Source organism: Strix uralensis, chromosome 26, assembly GCF_047716275.1.
Source record: "Strix uralensis isolate ZFMK-TIS-50842 chromosome 26, bStrUra1, whole genome shotgun sequence".
NCBI classification, from domain to species: domain Eukaryota; kingdom Metazoa; phylum Chordata; class Aves; order Strigiformes; family Strigidae; genus Strix; species Strix uralensis.
The window spans coordinates 5,509,637-5,529,577 of NC_133997.1; the positions used below are offsets into that span (position 1 = coordinate 5,509,637).

The 19,941-nt window shown below is 52.0% G+C and overlaps 1 protein-coding gene across 6 annotated transcripts in view; it reads right to left on the reverse strand.

Annotated features, from left to right (window-relative positions):
• LOC141954839 (protein CEPU-1) overlaps positions 1-19,941 on the reverse strand; it is a 355,475-nt gene that overhangs the window by 40,094 nt on the left and 295,440 nt on the right. For all 6 annotated transcript variants that reach the window (XM_074894804.1, XM_074894806.1, XM_074894809.1 and 3 more), the window contains one exon: positions 14,553-14,785. In XM_074894804.1, the coding sequence (XP_074750905.1) occupies positions 14,553-14,785 (233 nt within the window). The remainder of the gene's footprint in view (positions 1-14,552; positions 14,786-19,941) is intronic.

Consider the following 19,941-nt stretch of genomic DNA (forward strand, 5'->3'; position numbering starts at 1 on the left):
CTCCCCTACGTCATCTTTGACACCCTCAGGCCTCATTGCACCAACAAGACACAAAAATACAGCCTTTGGTCCATGGGGGTCTGGATGAAGACGTGAGAAAGGAGACAGCAGATGAATGCAGGCTGCATCCTTGGCCCTCCTGGACATCACCTCTTGCAAACTACCTTTCGGCGCTGCGCTGGCATCGTGCTTAGGGGAGGGACACGATGGGGAGCAAGAGGTGGATGTGCGGAGAGTTGCCCTCGTTGGTGCAGGGAGCAGGGTTGGATGCAAACAATCTCTAATGCTACAGGTGCCGTTGCCATCACTGCTCATCCCCAAACAGCCCCTTTCCTCCTGTCCTTCCCCAGGCCTCTGCACACTCAGCTCCAGCCCTTGCAGGTGCCTCCTCGTGCTCCAGCCAGAGTCTTTACTTCTGCGCGGCCTTCCTCCCATGTTCACCTTTGACTCCAGTGAAAAATTAATGGATCAGGCAGGGAGCATGGCTCCATTATTCTCTGATTAGGTGGTCTGGAGGCTGCTGCTTATGACCAGACCCTTTGTTCGGCAGCTTATAAAGCAGAAGGTCAGCAAGGCCCAGCAGTTCAAAAGGAACCGCAGGTGAGGTGATTTATGCCTCCAGATGCTGCCGCTCCTCCTGTCCCCATGGGAACACATCTCTTCGCACCAGACTCCAGCAGAGGCAGACCTACCTTCTCAAAGATGCCCCAGTCCACTCCTTCCTCCCCTTAGTCATTCCTTTACATAGTCCTGCTCCTTCAGGCTCTCCTCTCCAGGTTCCAGGAGCCCCCCATCCATCCTCGCTCTTCCCATGGAGTATTTTGGGTCCTGCACCCTACCCAAGGCACTTTGTTAGCATCCACCCTGACCCAACACACCAACTGCCCCAAACCCAGGGGATCAACCCAAGGCTTGGCCAAAAATGCCATAAAAAAGCAGGAGAGCAAATACCAATGATCCAGAGTCCGTGTGATGATGCAAAACCATCCTTCCCATGCCTTAAGTGGTCCTTAACAGAGCGGCCTTAGCACTGCAAGGTTTAGCGCTCAGAAATTTCAGCAAAAGTAGAGGTAAGGTTGGTCTCTGCTGCCTTAATTCATCTCCTCAGCTCACATGCCCCGAGGATGACCCTTTCCCACAGGTGCCTGGCTTCTCTCGGTACTGTGCACATCGTCGCCTCCGCTTTCTCGGGGTCTGGCAGCCGCACGGACATTCACAACCCTATCTCCAAAACACCCCGGTGAGATAAGGGAGCATTATTATCCCCACTTTGCAGATGGAGAAGTGAGGCCTGAAGAGCAAATGGCCCAAAAGCACCCGTTCGGATCGATGCTCCATCAGCACCTGCTTTTCATGCTCTGCGGCGCTCAGGAAGCCATGGAAAAGGCACTGGGAGAGCGAGGACGGCTGCCAGGCCAGGTATTTCCAATGGGTCACACGAGACGAGAGCACTGCGGTTCAAAATTAGTCATCAGGCTGTAGAGAGCACAGCAGGATATCCACGTACACAGAGGGACAATTAAAATTTCATTACCAAATTTCAACCCAAATAGGCTACGTTTGACAGAGTTAAAAGGAAAGGAAAAAGAGGAAGCGATGCTACCGCAGGACAGGGATATCAGCATGCCCGGAGTACGCAGGGGCTGTTCTCCTTTTCCATCAGGACTGCTCCTATGTTTTCCATTTCTCCTAAACGAAGCCCTCAAGCCTTCTTCTTGGGCACCCTCGCACCTCCTAGAACGCCAGAAAAGCCAGAGGGAGTTATTTCCCCCCAGACAATCCTTTAATTTCCCTATTTGTCTTTCTAATGCCCAGCCTCACCAACGGCACCGTCGATTCCCCACGTGCTCTTCATGGAAAGACTATTTTTACCCCTTCCTTCCTATGGCTCCTTCTCCTCTCGTTTAATCATTTTGGAGGCTCTTTATCCACACTTTCCTTGACTTTCTTTCCTTTTTCCCTTTCATTTTTAAAACCTGTGGTCCTCTGATTCAAAACCATTACTGTTTTTAACTTGGCTCGAGCTTCTTTAATTAAGTTACTTTCCATTATTTTTTATCTAGTCCATTTGTCTACATCCCCCGCACCCTCCCTCATTCTTCCTTTTCTCCCCAAGGCAGGCTGGGTATGAAATCTTACATTTCCATTTGGCTAACAATCACTTTGAATTTTTAAATGCTATTAAATTGGATCACACCGGTCACTGGACTGGAGTTGTCGAGCTGTGATATTTACTTGCGCCAGTCAAAGGGAAATGAAATTGCGGTGGTGCGGGGGGGAGGCGATGGGGAAGCGCAGATTTATTCTGCCCTCGGTACTTGCAAACAGGCACAATCCCTTTGGATTTCCGAGCAAGTTCAAAGGAAACTCTTACGCTCAACCATGAAAGTATTGTAATGTCTTTAATAAATCAATTACTTGTTGGCAGGGAAGTGTCACTGCATCTCCAATCCTTGTAATCACCTCGGTCTTGCTGTGTTTTAAGTGCTGAAAAACCACAGAGGTAGACGGGGAGCTAGAAGAAGCATTGGCGTAGGGCAAACCAGAGAAAGCAGTTCTGTTTATCTTGCCAAAAAAAATGCCAAAAGATGCAGAAAGCAACGTGCATCATGCAAAAACACACCTGCCCAGTGAACCCCAGCACCAGAATAAGGAGATCACGGTGCCGGAGGGACTCTCCCAGCACTGCATGGGGTTGGTCCTTCCCAAGGCATCTTCTTGGATGCAAAAGTTTGGGAGGGTTCACCAAGAACTTCAAGTTTTAAGCCTGTGGTGATCGGAGCAGCCCCTGCTCCCACCCACCCGGGGCTGAGCATCCCAAAATCGTGTTTTCCTGCCGCCCCCAAGAGCGAGACAACCTTTTGCTGCACGTTCATTATGGGGCTGAGTTTTGTGCTCCTGTCTTCAGGAGGGTGCCGGTATTTCAATTTTGCTAAAAGAGGCCTTTTCCACTCGAAAATTTGCTAAAAAGAAAGAGAGCAGGATTTGATTACAAAGCAGTGCTGGCCAAATCCAGCCCCTCCTCCTCTCTCTCTGCTGACAATATCCTCCCCTCCACAACAACAATCATCTGAGCACAAACAGACAACGAAGCTTTTCAGAAAGTAATGAACTCCGGTCGGAGCCAAGGCAGGAAGGGTTTAATGTTCAGCTTGGAAAGCTTGGCGAGGCCATCAATTATATAGCCCTGCTGCTGAAGGAGCAAAAAAAAAATAGTATTTCAGACAGACTTGGCCAAAAAGAAAAGATAGGGAAGGAAAACACTGCGAGAGAGATTTAATTCCACAAGCAGAGAGAAGTGTTTGCAAAAGAGGAGGAGGATCAAAGGCTGAAGCTCTCGGGCTGCCTGCGAGGAGGAGGGATTATAAGGAGGGCAAACCCATGGAGAAGATATCTCTGTTGACCCCTTGTCTCAAGGCTGATCCATGCAAGGACAGTCCCAGATACAAATCGGGGAGCCTGTTTGCTGTGAGGGCTCAATGATGGGGAGGCTTTGGCAGCGAGGGGGGTGGATTGAGACCTGTTCATCTCATCTCATGTAGGACAGCAAGCCAGGATAGCGTCTGCGACCTTCGCTGCCTTGTCCCAGTCTTACACTAGATGCTACCAAAGGAAAGGAGAGAAAACCAGAGCTGAAATGTTCTGCACATCTACCGCTGACACGATGGGATCAGCAACCCAGACATGAAAAATGAGCACGTGGGTCCACCTAGAGCAACAAGACCCCCTCGTCCTCTCACCTGCACCCAGTGGGGCTGCGCTGTAGGACTCTTCCAGGGACCCAGCCCTGCACTAATGAACAAAACCACCTCGTCTCTGAGGGACAGGGCAGACATGCCACCAGCTTCTCAAGCAGACAACCAGGCAGACCCAGAAAACCTGAACCAGAAATATTTCAAGACCATATTACCACGTCTTTTCTGAAGGTCCTTGCCTTTTTGTTCTCCACTTCCCACTTTTCTTCCCCTTTCTCCTCTGCTAAATCTCTTTCTTCCCCATGGTACCACCCAGAACAGACAAGAAAATATCACAACTCTCCCAATGTTCCAACACAACCCCCCTTCTCCAAGATTCAATCTCTCCTTCAAAACCCAAGAAAAACCAACCAGTGCAAAAACCAGCACATTGTCCCCCTGGTCCTTCCCTTCATTCTTCCACAGGCTCAGTGACCCCCTCCCAGCCCATCCTTAAGCTTGTGGATATTTGCTGGAGGTTTTTTAGCACTTGGTGCCTGCTGCAGGAGGTGGCAGGGCCGGGCCCGTTCTTCGGCAGCTGTTCCCTTGGCCTCTCCTTTATCTCCAGCATTGTGTTCACATCTGCTTCCCCCTCTGCCTCTTTCCCTGCCGCTGGGAGCCTGGTTTTAAATCACTGCTCAGTGTGCCGGCTGCCAGGCGTGGGTTTCATGCCGCCCAGCATGCCCTGTTTGGATGGGGATCCAAAAGCCGTTCACAAGCCTTTTTTATTTTTTTTTTCCTTATTTTTTTATCTTCCTGAACCTGCCAGCACTGCCACACTGTTTTCCCCTCCTCCTTTTTGGCTGTGGAGTCATCTTGGCTCTGGAAACATGTTCAGACACCTGGTTGCTGGCAGGCAGGGCTCTGGCAGCGGCCGGCTGCATGCAGCTCTCCGATACGGGAGGGGAGGCGAGCGGGGCCCAGCCGGTGCGAGTCAACGCGACCCACCTTGGCTACCGGGGACGTGCCGGTGGCTGCCTGCACCGCTCCCGCCTGGCCGGTGGCTTTCTCGAGCCTGGTGCTAGCAGCAATCCCACCACCAGGCAAAGCCAGAGGGATGCGGGAGTTTTGGCAGAGACCAACTTCTGGTTTCGCTGGGGATTTGTACAATAGAAAAGCACAGCTTTGTACAGCATCGCTCAGGAGCTGCGTTTTAAGAGATGTATTTAGGACAAGACACCGCCATCTGCGGCTTCCTTCCCCAGCAGAGAGCACTGCTCCTGAGCGTGGCAATTTTGGCAGAGCAAGGCAGTAAGAACCCAAGGGAGCAAACAGAGCGGGGCACGTGGAGGAAACACCTCCCTGCCACTCTACCCACGCACTGACTCCAGACTAAATTCCCCTTTCAGACTGCAATCTCTCCACGCTATCAAAAAAAAAGAGACGGTTATATCCTTTCCCCAGCCGGTGACATACAAACTTCCCTGAAAAACTTGGCTGATGCCACCCCCAAACTCCTTTCACCCATGGCCTGTGCAGGATTGCAAGCTAGGATCCCTGTGGATGCCACCTCCAATGGCAAAGGCTGCACCAAACTCCCTTGGGAAGGGCCCCCTGCTCCTGCTCTCTTGACTCCCTGAGCCTCTGCAACAGGCTTTTGCTTCTGGACCTGCCTCCGGGGGGACTGGCCAGAAAAATCAGCTCTAAAGGCCACAAAGAAGAGCCAGATTAAAGTATCAACTCTGAATTTATGCTCGGGACTTAAGGTTTAATAATGCAACAGAAAATCAATATTTAATAAAGCAAATGATGGAGAAAAACACTGAATGGGAGATGAGCCGCTGCTGGTGTTTTCAAACATGTAACTCCCGGAGGAGCTGGTTTGGCAGGATGGATGCAGTACCAGATTGCCATGGAGAGCTGGCACGCAGGACAGCCCAGGTCCCACCGATTCCAGCTCCGGTGTCAAGGGGGCTCACGGGTCTTTTATTAAAGGACAAACAAGGAATTACTGCGGTGGTCAGAGTCCAAATACCCATGGAGAGAGATCAAATGCTGATGCACAAGGGGAGGCGAGCAGCTGCCTCACTGAACAGGCCCAGATTTGTGCTAGGGCTGGCGGCTGGGCTTGTGCAACGCAGGCAGGCAGGCAGCAGCACAGCCAAATTCACGTTTCGAAGAGCTGTCAAGGGATGGAGATCTCCTGAGAAGCCGGCCGGGAGCACAGGGGCTCAAAGCAGAGGATAAATCCCTGCCTGCCAAGAGGTAAGGACTAGGGATGCGGCAGGGATGCGGCCGTGATGCTGGGGACAGATCGGCAGCTCTGCCTCCCTCCCCTGGAGACTGGAGAAAACTGCAGCGAGCCCATGTGTGGCACAGAGATGTCACCTGCGCCTTGTGCACATCAAGAGCTGTCCCAGCAGCCACGCTCCACCCGAGAGTGGCCTCGCTGCGTTTGTCAGATTTAGGGTGAGCCCCGTGAGTCTGGGCTGAGACACTCCAAGACGTTTGATCCCGCAGCCCCAGCCAGGATGTCGCTTGCTTGAGCCACGTCCAACCTCATCACACCCACGCCTGGGGCCGCATCAAACGCTGACAAGTGATGCTGAGCTGCAGCATCCCCTGCAACGACCTGCACTGCAATAATAAATGCCTTTTGCAGCAGCAATCCTCACTGCCTGCCCGCACGAAGACTTTCCAGCCCTGATCTGAGCTGTGCTGCCAGCTGGGACACGCAGTTCAGGATGTGCGAAGACCCCTGCCCCATCTCACAAAGTTTGGGGACTCTGGATAAGCCCTCAAAACAAAGGAGACTCTCAGTCGCCGAGGTTTTGGTGCCCAGCAAGTAGGTATCTCTCTGGGGCAGCAAAGCCAGCTCCAGTGCCCTTGGAATAAACCCCCTCCTCTCGCACGCAGCGTGTGCCGGGTTGCCTGCCTGGCCCTGCAGCATGGCAATAATTTGTAGCTTGTGTCGGGCTCCTTCACAATGGAAGATGACATATAAATATAAAACGTTATCGCTCCATAACAGCCACATGCTATAAAACGCCAGGCAGAAGGATCTGGAATTAGATGGAGGCAGTGCTTTAAATCCTTCCCTGCAGAGTTACTGCTGCTAAAACAACAGACCCGCTCCAAAGAGCTCCGGCGACGGAGGGAGAAGAAGAAAAGCCCCGATAAAAACACCACAATTGCGGAATTAGACGATTAAGGTGACTTTATACCGGCGTGACCTTCCTGTGCTGCCAACCCTGGGGTAGCTGTAAGTACCGGCGCACCAGTGACGTCTCCTCCCATTCATCCCCTGCCGCGACTTTCGGCTGATGCTCCGCGTTACTATAGTAACAATAAAGCGCTGGTACCAGTATTACACTACAACGAGTTGACTCTGCTCCCGCGATTACGATAACAATGCTGTTACTGTAGTAACATTACATTGTTGAGGTCTCACTGTTCTACCCTTAATTTTATTGTCGTAAGATTAAATTGCAATAATGTTATTGAGCCGCCATTAGCGTTACCATGGTAACAATAACATTAAGGTAGCGATATCGCATTACAGTGGTCCAACCGTTCCACCACAAATATTTTAATGTAGTAAAACAAAAGAGATTACTGCAGTAACATTAAACTGCAGTGACCTCATTAAACCCCCACTGGCTTTATCACGCTGAACAACGGTACTTTGGAAACCGTACGCGGCGGCAGGGAGATGCTCAATGTGCATCCCGGAGGCGTGGGTGCTGCCGTGCCACCCCTTTGGCCCGCAAAATCCTTGGGGAAGGAGAGCGTGAGACCTGCAGACAACTTGAGCCCTCCTCCAGTCTCACTTGGAGAGCTGTCGGTGCAGCGTGCCGCTGGCCTCCCCATTTCACCCGCCCCGCAGAAAGGATTAGTGGAGTCACTGTTGAATGGCTCTGGGTGAGGCGGGCGACCTCTCCCTGAAAGCTTTTGGAGAGGACGGGTGAAGGGGACCACCAGGAGCTCGTGTGCTCAGGAAGGCTCAAAGAGGAGTAGGCTCTTGTTTGCTAGAAGAGGGGGGATCAGAGGGCGACCTCCACGCATCTCCGAGGGAGTAGGAAAGAGAGTTACGCTGAGCTGGTCCTGCCGCCACGCAGCTGCAGCTGGGGAGGAGGGAAACAGCAGAGCCACAGGGGTGTCGGGGGTGGAAATGGCCCCATGGGCATCACTGTGCTGTTCCAGCACCCAGTGGGGCCGCAAAGAGTTCGTGTCGGTGCTGCTTAGAGGAACCCTGCCGCCCACCGGATGACAGCGTTAGCAGTTCACCAGGGGAGAAAAACAAGAGAAAATCGCCACAGCCTTGGTGTACGCAAAAAAGAAAAACATGAAGGAAATGAAAACGGTCTGCGTGTCCTATGAATCACTGGTTCTTCCTTCCCCTCGCTCCATTCTCCTGCCAATTATTTCTGCTTGGGAACAGGATACATCCTCCCATGGGTCTGGCAGTGCCTGGCCCGCTACCATCGCCAGGGTGCCAGGCGAGCACGGAGGACGCCTTCCCTTCACCACTACTTCTCCGCTACCAACTTGCTCTCTTTCTAATGAGGACGGCAGTTAACACACCCGAGAACTGTTCACCTCCCCATCCCTCCCACTCTTTAGTCCCCCCGCACCCATGGGGCTCACCCACAGGCCCCCTGAAGGAGGTCATGCCACAACACGAGCAGGACATGACCCCAGTGGGCCGGAGCTCACCTGGCTCCCTCCAGCAGCACAGTGGGCACGTAACTGGGCCAGCTCAAAGCTGCAGTGTGTGAGCCCGGAGTATGGGCTCTGGAGTCTTTGCCTTCCCCCCTTCCCGCCCTACAATATAATTGCTAATTAATAATAACGTTTAGCTCTCAGATAGCGCGTTCCATCTTCAAAGACCTCTGTCGACATTAATGAATTAATCCTCATCAACCCCCCTGTGAAGTAGGTGACAATTATTATCTCTGCCTCACAGATGTTAAATTGATTTGCAAAGAGGTCAAGTGACTTGGGGGAGGCCGGCGGGAGCCTGTCCAGCCGCACGCCGGCTACGCGGCCACTCCACGAGGGAACACGGACAAGCACATCAGTGGGTTAAACCCACCCTCTGGGCTGATGGGCCCTGCAGAGAAGTGAGGGCTGGTAACCTTGTGGAGGGAGATGGAGAGATCTGGGGCAGCGACAGGTGTGGGAACAGCAGAGGTGCTGCCCAGGGCCACAAAGCCAACAACTAGGACAGTGCACAAGAGCGTGTGGGAGACCTTCAGTCCTCGACCACAGCCCCGATACAAAAGGAAAAGATGCTTTGACAGACGGACGGTGATTAGCAACGAGAGAGAAGGGGAAGGAATGGATCAGTCAGAGGAGCTGAGAGTGCAGGCGAAAAGGAAAGATTTTGACTTTGTGCCACTTGTTTCCCTCTCTCCACCAGCTTGGGGAGGCTCTCCCAGCTCTCCACGTGCCTTTTAGAAGGCATTATCTAAACCTGCTTTTGCTTCTAGAAAGGACAGCTGCTCTCACAGGGGAAAAGGTGTGGACGCAGCAGAAAGACCCCTGCCAGAAGCAGCTCCTGTGGTTTCTGCTGGGAAGCACCCTGCCCAGCACAAAACCCCAGTCCATGGCTTCATATGTGGCCAAACTGAGCTACCTAACAGCCCTGGGCACATCCCTCTGCCCCTCCTTACCCCCAGCACCAGTGGCTTTGGCGGTGCAGGGGACAGGCTCAGGCCCACGGGTGCCAAAGCTCCTGGGCAGAGGATCATCATGAATGTTCTGAGTGTCTCTGGCAAGAAAAAGAAAGAGCCAGGCACAAGCAACACATTCCCATCTACCCTGTTTTCCCTGCAAGCCACCTTGAGGCCTTTGGACAGGGTGATGATGACTGCAGGGACTGATCCTTCCTCCCAGCCACGTGAACCGCTGCCCCTCCGCTCGGCAAGGCAGGAATTTCCCATGCACCCTGGTGCAAGGCAGCAAAGCGGCCGCAAAAAGTTATCCTTATTCTCCCACGAGTGAAAGGGGCTTATAGCATCAAAGGAAAATTAATTGGGCAGAGTTCGGCGCTTGAAACAAAGCCGGCTCGGGCGCCGCAGCCCCACCGGTGGCTTTATCTCGCTGGCGCACACCTTGGCAGTGACGCTCTGGGGGCGAGGTGCCACCGGCACGCCACGTGTGCCCCACGCCACCGGGGTGGCCCCGGGCCACCTGCGCCCGCAGCCCCCCAACTCCGGTGAGCAGGTAATTAACTATCAAACAAAGGCAGGGATTTGCTGATTAACCCGGGCTGGGAAGGAGTGGGAAAACTCATTTACACCAAACAAAAGGGGAGGGGTGATTAGTTGCTCCAGTGACAACAGAAAGAGCCAGATAGGGCCAGGGAAACTGATAAAGAAGCGAGAAAGCCTAATATCCCCCAGTTGCTTTTTTTTTTTTTTTTTCCCCTCCCCTCTTCTTTCTTTCTTTCTAAGCACTAAAATTCCACCATTTTCTATCATGCAAATTTGTGTGCCTAAGTGAGATTAAACCCTGGCAGGCACTGTGCCTCCTTCCCCAAGTCCATTTCCCGTGCCGAGATAAGGCCAACTTTCCTTAATGCATCTTACGAGGCAGTGGGAGTGTTTTGCAGGCACGCATTGGAGACGGCTTATTATCAATACAAATAAGAGCTTTCCAGACACCGTCCTCCTCCTCCCTCTCTTCTCTCTTTTAAACCCAGGAACCGGGGGAACAGCTTAAATAGCTGAAGTGTCCTACTGGGAGTGGGGAGGAGGAGGTGGCTGCGCCTGAGATGCTGCTGCAGGGGCAAGAAGTGGGACTTGCTAAGGAAAAGCAAGGGAATCCAGTGGGGGAGAGGGAGGGAAAGCATCGCTCCTCGGAGGTTAACGGCGCCCAAGTCCTACTTCTCACTCTGGGTTTCTCCCTCCCTCCAAGTTCACAATGCTTATTGCAAGTGGGGCTTCCCTGAATTCTGTCTCTTTGGGATTTTCACCCCAAAACACCTCTCTCTTCCCAAGAGTCCAAAGCAGACTCCTGCAAACATGGGAAGTGCTGCTTCCCTCTGCTTTGTCTTGTCTTACAGCAACTCCTCCGAAGAAGAAATGAGGGCTGAGAGAGTGGGAGAGGCAGGGACCACCTTCCAAACACTGCAGATGACACAGACACTCCCCGAGTTGTTCATTTTAGGTCCAGCTGTAGTCTGGAAGCTTCTTCCCTGGGGAGGTCCAAGTGCTAAGACCTTCTTTGTACCTCTTGCTGCTATGTTGTTGGCTTGCATCAACTTGGCATTAGCAACGCCGAGCCTGACCTCATTTAAAGCAGTCCCTGAAATAGCAGGTCTGAACTTTGATGCATTCAATGCCAAGGGTCTGTTGTCTCGTTCCCGGGCTCATTTGTCCCACATTAGCACAAAGGCAGCGGGAAGGAGAGATGCGCCGACCTGCTATTCCTGGATCGGCAGCAATCACCTTTTGCCTTTTGTAGCAGGATTTCAAGACTGACAAGTGTTTCTGAAAGCCTGACCGACAAGGCAAGGTGGGAGAAATGGGGCTTGCATCGTTTCAGAAAGAAGGTGGCTAAGGGGCAACACGATAACAACCTTCCCAAAAGCAAAAGGTTGTTACAAAGAGGACACTGATCAATTGTTCCCCGCGTCCGCTGGGGATAGGCTGAGAAAAACTCCACTTCATTTGCAACAAAGAAGGTTTAAGTTAGATATTAGCTATACATTTTCTAATTATAAAGGTAGCGAAGCAGTAGAATAGAGCGTCTGGGGAGACTGAAGAACCTGCTTTGTTAAAGATTTTCAAGAATAGCTTTCACACGTGTTTGCCAGCAATGTCTCTGCCTCGTTGCAGGGGGACAGGCTAAATTAGCTCTTGAGGTGCCTTCTACCCACCTATTTTGGGATCTCAGCCATCAATACAGTCAACCTAGAAATAAATGTGCAGCACTTCCCTTGCTGAAGCATGGACATCCTTGGTTCCTGGTGGTTTCTAGGTGGTTCTCTCCTGCTGCCTTGGGGGACCATCCCCAACCCTCACATACTAAAGGAGGCTCCTTCTCCCACCCCTATCCCTCTTCTGGTTTTTGCTCTTTCCCCCTGTAGCACCACTTCCTCCAGCAGCCCTTGGCAGACCCCAGGGATGCCCCAGCTCCTCATTCCCAATGTCCATGGCTGTTTCCCAGCAATATCCCCTAAACCTGGGGAGAAGGAGGGATACACGGCAAGGGCTGAGGGTGTCTGGACGCTGGCCAATACGCACCCATCACACCTGCCTGGCAGGCTGCTGCCATCCTGGCTGGAAGGGGAAGACATCCTTGCCCCTTACGGCCAGTCCATTTGGAGAGCACAGCCTGCCCTGGGGCACGATTTAATCGCATCCTGAGAGGCTGGAGTGCTCCTGCTCCCAGCCCTTTCCTAGTGCAGCAAGCAGAAAGTCAGGACCTGCTCAGAGCAACCTGCACACCTCCCTCATTCTGGCTGCACTTGGACTAACCCCGTTTAAAAGAGGAGATCCCATTTCCCATCTCCTCTCACCGCTTCTCCTTTCCTATCAGGTTGTGGGAAGGGGCAAGAGGTCCCACAGCCACGTGCTGAACTTGGCACATCTCTGAAATCCGGCACTTGGACGCCCTGATTTCCTGGGAGGGAGGAGTAAGCACCGCTTCCTGCAAGCTGAATGTCTTTTAGGACAGGATTATACCAGCCTGCGTATTTACTGGGCCCATTTTCCAAGGCAGGAGAGTTAATCGTGGCACCCCAGCCAAATTTTAATCGGGGTCATTAAGGCAGGCTTCCCTTCAATCAGATATGATATTCACTTTCATGTCCTGCTCCAGCACGTTGCTGCACATTCCACCTGAGAAAGGGTCAGGTGAGCCAAGCAATAGCTCTTGAAATTAGGGGGCCCTCTCCTGAGAGTGGGTATTTCTGTCAGCAGCGGCGAGGATGCACATTATAGGACTGAATCCATCACTGATTCCCTCAGTATTTAACTGTACCGCTGCGAGGAGTTAAGATATGACCTTTTCCTCCAGTAGCCAAACATCTCTTCCAAATGATATAGGAAGACACAGGAGGGATGGACCTGGATATCTGGTGATACGGGAAATTTAGGTCAGGAAACGGGAATCAGAAGAGAACAGATAGAAATTGTCCTGCATCGCCCCGGTGCCTGATAACAACTTCAGAACTTGTGGGTGATCGACTTTGGCTTAAGAAACTCAGGCAGGTAATAACAGATTGCAAGATAAACTGCAAGGACCGGAGCTGGCAATGCATCCGCTTTCTTTCCGCAGTTAATGGAGATGGAGAAAGTCCGGCTCTGTTTAGTTTGCTTGATTGCTTGAAGAGGAAAGAGAAAATGGAACGGAAGGGAGGGGGGAAAATAAAGGCCCTGGGTTTGGGTTTTTTTCCCCCGTTCTATTCATTAGGCTGTCAATAACGCTGAGGCCTGGCATATCGACGACGGATTAGCTCAACCCAACTCTGTGTACAAGACCAATGCCTTTTTAACCCAGCTTGTTTCCAAATCAATACACCCATCAGCATTCGAAAATTAGCCTGAGACGAGATTCCAATACTCGAGCTGGTGTGTCATGCTAAGAGGGCTCTTGGCCAAATCACAGAAGGAGGAGGAAAAAAGGTTGCTAGCAAGGGATTAGAAATTTTCCATTAATCTTCCCAGAGGCTGCCTCCCTAAGAGTGCACCGGGTCCCCTATCTCCCACCACGCAGGCTCCCCCTTGCCCAGCGTACGTCCTGCAGCACGGACACGGGAGTTATCTTGCGTGAAGGCCCATCTGCTTGACCGTCGTGTGTGGCCACGCTTGTACGTCCCCTTTCAAGAGCCTGTGTGTGCTTGCACGTTTGCTGAATCACAGAATTATTCAGGTTGGAAAAGACCCTTGGGATCATCGAGTCCAACCCTCAGCCCGACTCTACAAAGTTCTCCCCTACACCATATCCCCCAACAGCTCATCTAAATGACCCTTAAACACACCCAGGGATGGTGACTCCACCCCTCCCCCTGGGCAGCCTATTCCACTCTCCGACCACTCTTTCTGGGAAACATTTTTTCCTCATGTCCAGTCTGACCCTCCCCTGTTGCAGTTTAAAGCCGTTCCCTCTTGTTCTGTCACTAATCACCTGTGAGAAGAGACCAGCACCAACCACTCTACAATGTCCTTTCAGGGAGCTGTAGAGAGTGATGAGGTCTCCCCTCAGCCTTCTCCTCCTCACTAAACAGTCCCAGCTCCTTCAATCTCTCCTCACAGGATTTATTCTCCAGGCCCTTCCCCAGCTTCGTTGCCTCCTCTGCACTTGCTCCAGCACCTCGAGATCTCTCTCGTATTGAGGTGCCCAAAACTGGACGTGTATGCATGTCGCGGACTGTGCAGCCTTGGCAAGCCACCACAAGAGCTCCACCCTCCCATGCTAGCCTTCCTCCTCCTCCTCCTCCTCACAGAAGTACAGTTTCAACACACAAACACATATTGTTGCTAGGCATACACACACCCCCACAAAGTACACAAATCTGCCAGCTCTCTCTTTTCCCCCAACACAAGTTTTACTTCGAGCATTGCCTCCAGCATGGAAAACAAAAACCCCACCAAAATACAACAACAAACAGCAACACGGGTTTGCCAGGGACTGCTGCGGGAGGCAGAGCTGCCTGTATCAGAACCCCATGACTGCTCCAGGAAAGTTGCATAAATACTTTGCCTGGCTTCACTGGGACTCTCTGAGCCTGTTGATCAGCCTCTACATTTGCACCAAATCATCTTACACACTCAACGTAGGAGCAATGGGAGGAGAAGACACCAGGGCAAAAGGGAGGAACAGAAATCAAAGCAAGCCCAACCCCTCTACGAATTCCCTTCCTCTTACCTTGCACGATGAGATGGACACGCGATGTCTTGGGGTGATTGTCTGTCTGCACGGAGCAGGTATAGGGGCCCTCATCGTACACGTCCACGTCTTGGATCTGGATGCTGTACTGGGTTTTGGTGTTGGCCAAGAGCACCACCCGAGGATCCAAGCACCACTTGTCATTGCCGGCATAGAGGATGCTGCTGCGGTTCAGCCAGGCCACTCGGGTGACTCGGTTGTCCACGGAGCACCTGCGAAGAGGCAGAGAAGGGACCCATCAACACGCTGCTCTTGGGTGCTCTGCCCCCCCCCCCTTCCCCAGCCCCTCCTGGTCCTCCTGGCACTATTTTTAGCTTTGCTGCCAGCAGCTGTTTCAGAGACCAAGTGCTCTCAGTGTCCGAAGAGGACAATGTCAGCACTTTACCTGTGGTGCTCAGGGCACCGATATCCATCTAAACTGGTGGCTCCAGAGATTTGCCCAAGAGCTTCACGATGATTTCAGGTGTAGAGAGATCAGAGCCATCCCGTACCAGCCACCAAAGGACCTTTTGCTCCTCTGTTCCCATCTGCTCCTTTGCAAACTCACAGACAACCAAAGCTCAGCTAAAATCTCCATCCTGAGTCCAAACTACACTTTTTTGGGGTGGATGCAGGTTGCTACCTCCTGCCCAAACCCACCACTCGTCATTCTCTCCGCAGACCTTCATATTCCTGCGGCCAGGCAAAGAAATGCAAAGTAGAGCCAGGAAAGCAGCTTGTGCTGCTTCACAAAGGAGCGAGGAAAATTTATCTCAGGATAAAGCCAGCTCTGACACACCTCTAAAGAGAAACCTTGAGCTTCCTACCATTTGTCCCTCTGTCAGCTCTGCCTTCCCTACCCATCATCTGCATCGCTGCATCTCCCTCACTTACTGCACCTTACCCCAGCTAAGCGTTTCACTTATCGAGCGATGTTTTGGAGGTAGAAATCTTCTATATCCAGCCTCATTAAGAAACTGAGCTCCCCCAAAGGACAACACGGCACAAACCTAGAAGAGACTTTGCTCCTGACAGAGATTATTTTCCTGTCCACATTAGTGGGGGCCAGTCTTGCTCCTCCCAAAGGTCTCCATGAGCCCTGTAACCCTCCATCCCCACATCCCCAAGCAAGGTTAGAATCCTCCATTTCCACAAATTGTCTCCAGATGAGCAAAGAGCAGAGGGCCTGGAGGCTTCCTACTCTCCAAGCCTTCTCCCAAGCAGCTAAAACCCCGCTTCTCTCCAAGCAAGTTTGGGATTATGGAGCTGTTAGGACTCAGCTGCGCTTTGCTGGATGCCGACGATGGAGGATAATGTCCCTGCATAAAACCACTCAGCCTAAGATCCACTGTTTATATTCTCCCCAATCTACTTCATTACTTGTGCTGTGGCTGGGATGCAAATTAACTTCAGAGGCACCGAAAACAAGCGCAGCAGCCTCTGGGAGGTCTCACAAGGGGTAACCTCAACAAATGCAAAGGGCTTAACGGGCTACACGTGTCAGACTGCGGTAGCAGGGGAGTTAACGGCAAGGATGAATATATCTGTGGCACGCGGACTTATCCTGACACTTTAGGGATTGTGTCCTTTCTTGGACTGTCTCTTCACTGGTGGGCGACCTGTTCCCTTGTCCGCTCCTGATGCCAGCAAAGACACAGGGAACCACCTAGGGACAAGTTGTCTCATCCCCTCTTTTTGGAGGTATCTCCTGGAAGTGATTCCAGGAGAAGCCTGAAGAACCCACTCAGCCTCAACACACAACATTTGGAGGTTAGGGATGATGGATCCCCACGAGGTGACGTGCCCGAGGTGAGATGGGTAAGTCTGTAGCCCTGCTGATTTGCTAGGCAAGTACCCAAGCTACTGCACCATCCTCCCTCTCTGGTGTGAAAAACATCCGATAAATTAAACAATTTTACTGCTGTTCCATAATGATATTACGATAATAATAAATTAAATGTGAGCAGATTTTTATTATCTACATAAAAAGCAGCAATAGATTCAGGCTGGGCTGAACACCAAGAACTCGGCTCTTGTTCTCAGCTGCATTACAACTTGAGCAAAACCTGAGAATTTAGTTGCTCAAGTTGAACAAAACTTGAGATTTCTTCCCAGAAAATAGTTTTAGTATACTGTACTCTGAGCCTCAACTCTGCTGGTAGATTAAGACTCGAATAAAATAGTGCTCAAATAAAATGCAGGTGGATATTTGGTGCTTGGCTCTGGCCTGCCCATCGCAACGCCGTGAAATAGGCTCCTGCGGTTGCAGCGAGCAGCACTTCTGCACAAACACAGGGGTGTCCACCCTCACTGCCAAAGCCGTATCGCGGAGGAGGACTGGGTGATGAGAAGCCAGACGTGGCTTGAATTTCTCGGACCAGTCCCTTCTGCGGAGATTATCCCTGAGGACCTCTAAGCAGGCTGAACTAAAAATATATACTTCATCTCTCCTCCCTCCGCGCCAGTTTTTTTTTGTGAAATGCATCAGCTTGGAGATCCCTGGATAATAATGGAGCCAGACAGTGTGCAATCCAAGCATTCCCTCTATCATATGGGCATTTAAGTGCTTTTGAAAAGCAACGGGGCTCAGGTAACGCATGAGGCAACAGTGAAATAAGTGCTTTCGCCCTTCACAGCACCCGGCCACAATCTCTTCTTATCACCTAGACACGCTTCTCTGTCCCTGGGATCGGCAGGCTTAAAGTTGTTATTTTATTTTCTTCCCTGCCTCTTAAAGCTCCTGAGCCAATATATATCTAATAAAGCACAGAAACAGCTCCTGGGGAAGGCACACTTTGACCTCTGGACACGGTGTGCTATTTAGGGAATGGCAGGTCACGTTCACACCCAAGCTCCTGCCAACCGCTGTCCTAAACCCTGTTCCTCCTCACACAAGCGCCGGTCGGGGTCCCCACGGCCAAGGCTCGCCACAGCGACCCGATGCTCTTCCAACCCCTCCATCTGCTCGCCCTTCCCTCCTCCAGCAGCTCCTCTCTCCAGAAAGCCGGCACAGGGATGGGAAGCCCTCCTCTCCCCCACGCAGGCAGCCAAGCGGAAAGCCTTTGGCCGGGAAGCCAGGCTCCAAGCACAGGTGGAGAGCACAGCCACCACCGAGCCTGCAGCCTCCCCCCTTCCCACCCCACTCCTGGCAAGGTGCAAAGCCCTGAGATGCTTCCTCCACCTTGCTGGAGGCTCTCATCCTCCCTCTTGCCCCATGATGGGCCAGGGAGGGAGGGGAGAGAGAGGTCCCCGGCGTGTTGGGAAACAGCGCTTGCCTCCAAAAGGATGATGTAAAAATAATTAAGCACAGATGAGGTAATTTTCTCTCTCTCAAGATCCTTAATCCTCGTTACATTCCTGCTCGGAAGGCAAGGCCTTCTCCTGGCAGGAAGATGAAAAACTGCTATCTGTCAGCACAAGGAGATGACACCGCTCCCTCTCTCTGCTGTTTCCTTCCTTCTAAACCCAGAGTCCCAAACCTCAGGGTTTCTCCTCCGGGAGGTGGAAACACTGCCACGACACCACTGCCGCATCATCCTGGGGGTAGGTAGTAATGGTTTGCAGAGAGGCATAGCTCCTCAGGCTACACTGGACCCTCTGCTGCCTGTTGCCACTGAGGGCACCTCAAAATGACCACAAGTGATGGAGTTTGGGCATTTGAAGACAGTTGCATGCACCGACCTACCTATCCCAACATGCCCTCCTTGCCCCACGCTCCCTGGTCAGTGATGCATGGTGGGTGCAAAGAAGATACAGGCGCAAGCTGCTGTGGCCCTTTCCAGATCCCTTAACATCTCCTGTAGCCAAAGCTTCTTGGCTTTGCTATCCGCCCTTTCCAAGCAAGCTGGTCCATTCAGCAATGGTTGCGCTCCCCTAAACCAGTCGTCATCCCCACAGCCTGAGGGGCTGAGCTCATACAGCCACAAAATCCTCACGCCTGTACCCTCTGCACCCTGCGCAAGGGGCCCATGGGTGCAGCCGACCGTCCGCCCAGCTGCCGGAACACCAGTCAAAGACAGAAATTGGAAGAGGGAAAGCAACACTGTAAGGTTTCTGCTACCTTAGGTAACACAAGCACAAAGATGAGCAGGGCTGAAAACGCCACCAAAACCCTCGGTGGGGACAAACCAGCCCTGGTTGGAGGGGAACAGGCTGCTTTGCAGACACAGACCTGCTCCCAAAGAGCCCTCAACCAAACTGCAGCCGCCACAACCGAGTATCAGGAGTAAATAAGTAACAGGGTGCCGAAGCTGAGTGTCCTGACCACTGATCCCAATCGTGCTTCATACAGCCCCTGGTACCTCCCTGCATTTTTGGCGCAGAAACAGATGGCACACGCCAGCAATGACCTGCCCTCCTGAATTTCCCTCTTTGTTTTCGCGAGTTTGCACACAGAAAATGACGGCAGAGGAGGTGGCCCGGCAGTGGTGGGAAGGAGGTTTTTAATTACTGAAGTGTAGTAATTGGCACGCAACACTTTTTTGTTGCCTCTTACGCAGCTCACTGGTGTTCCAGAGGGCTGGGCTGGAGAGCACAGATTGTCTCAACCCAGCAGGACACACAAGAAATGAATAATGTTAATTAGAACTGAAAAGAGCTCAGTGAAATTACCAACCTGATTGCCGCTTTCATTGCAATTATCAGGGTACAAGCTCCATCGCAGGGAGGCAGGGACGGAGCTAAGCCTGGCTCACCCCAGCAAACTTGGTGGTCCAAACTGGGACCGCGACCACATTGACACCCCCCCCCCGGGCTCGCAGCACCACCTGATTTTCACTGTGTACCCACCCTGGAGAAACCACTTTCCCAAACCCAGGCCACCTGATGGAATTTCACACACGTTGCACCACGGCACCGACCCACCTTCAAGCATCCCTAGATGTTTTTTCTTTGTCTTCCCAACCTAACTCAGCAATTCCCAGACACCTCTGGATTTTGAAGCAATCCCTTCCACACCAGCAGCATTTTGTCTCTGCTACAGGCCAGACCAAGCTGGAAATCAGCTTGCAGGAACCAGTTAGGGGTTTAGTTTAAAACTGGGAGTAAAAGTCTCCCGCTGAGGCTGGGCAAGGACACAAGCTGCTCTGGCCCTGCCTTGTCCCCAGCATCTCATGTCGCAGGCATCACCCTTCAGCTTCTGCACCATCAGCCACGCTATAAATGATCAACTAAACTAGACCGCCGCTGGAGGCAGGAGCTTCACATTGCAGATTTATTTCTGTGATTATCACATTTTATTGTTATTTATTAGGATTAATTAAAGGCTGAGCTGTGAACAACTCAATCCCATTCAGGCCCAGTCCCACCGCTCTCATAGACTTTCCTATGATGTTTATGCAATAGAGGTTTGGCCATCAATTCCTGAGCGAAGGGAAAGGTGGGATCAGCT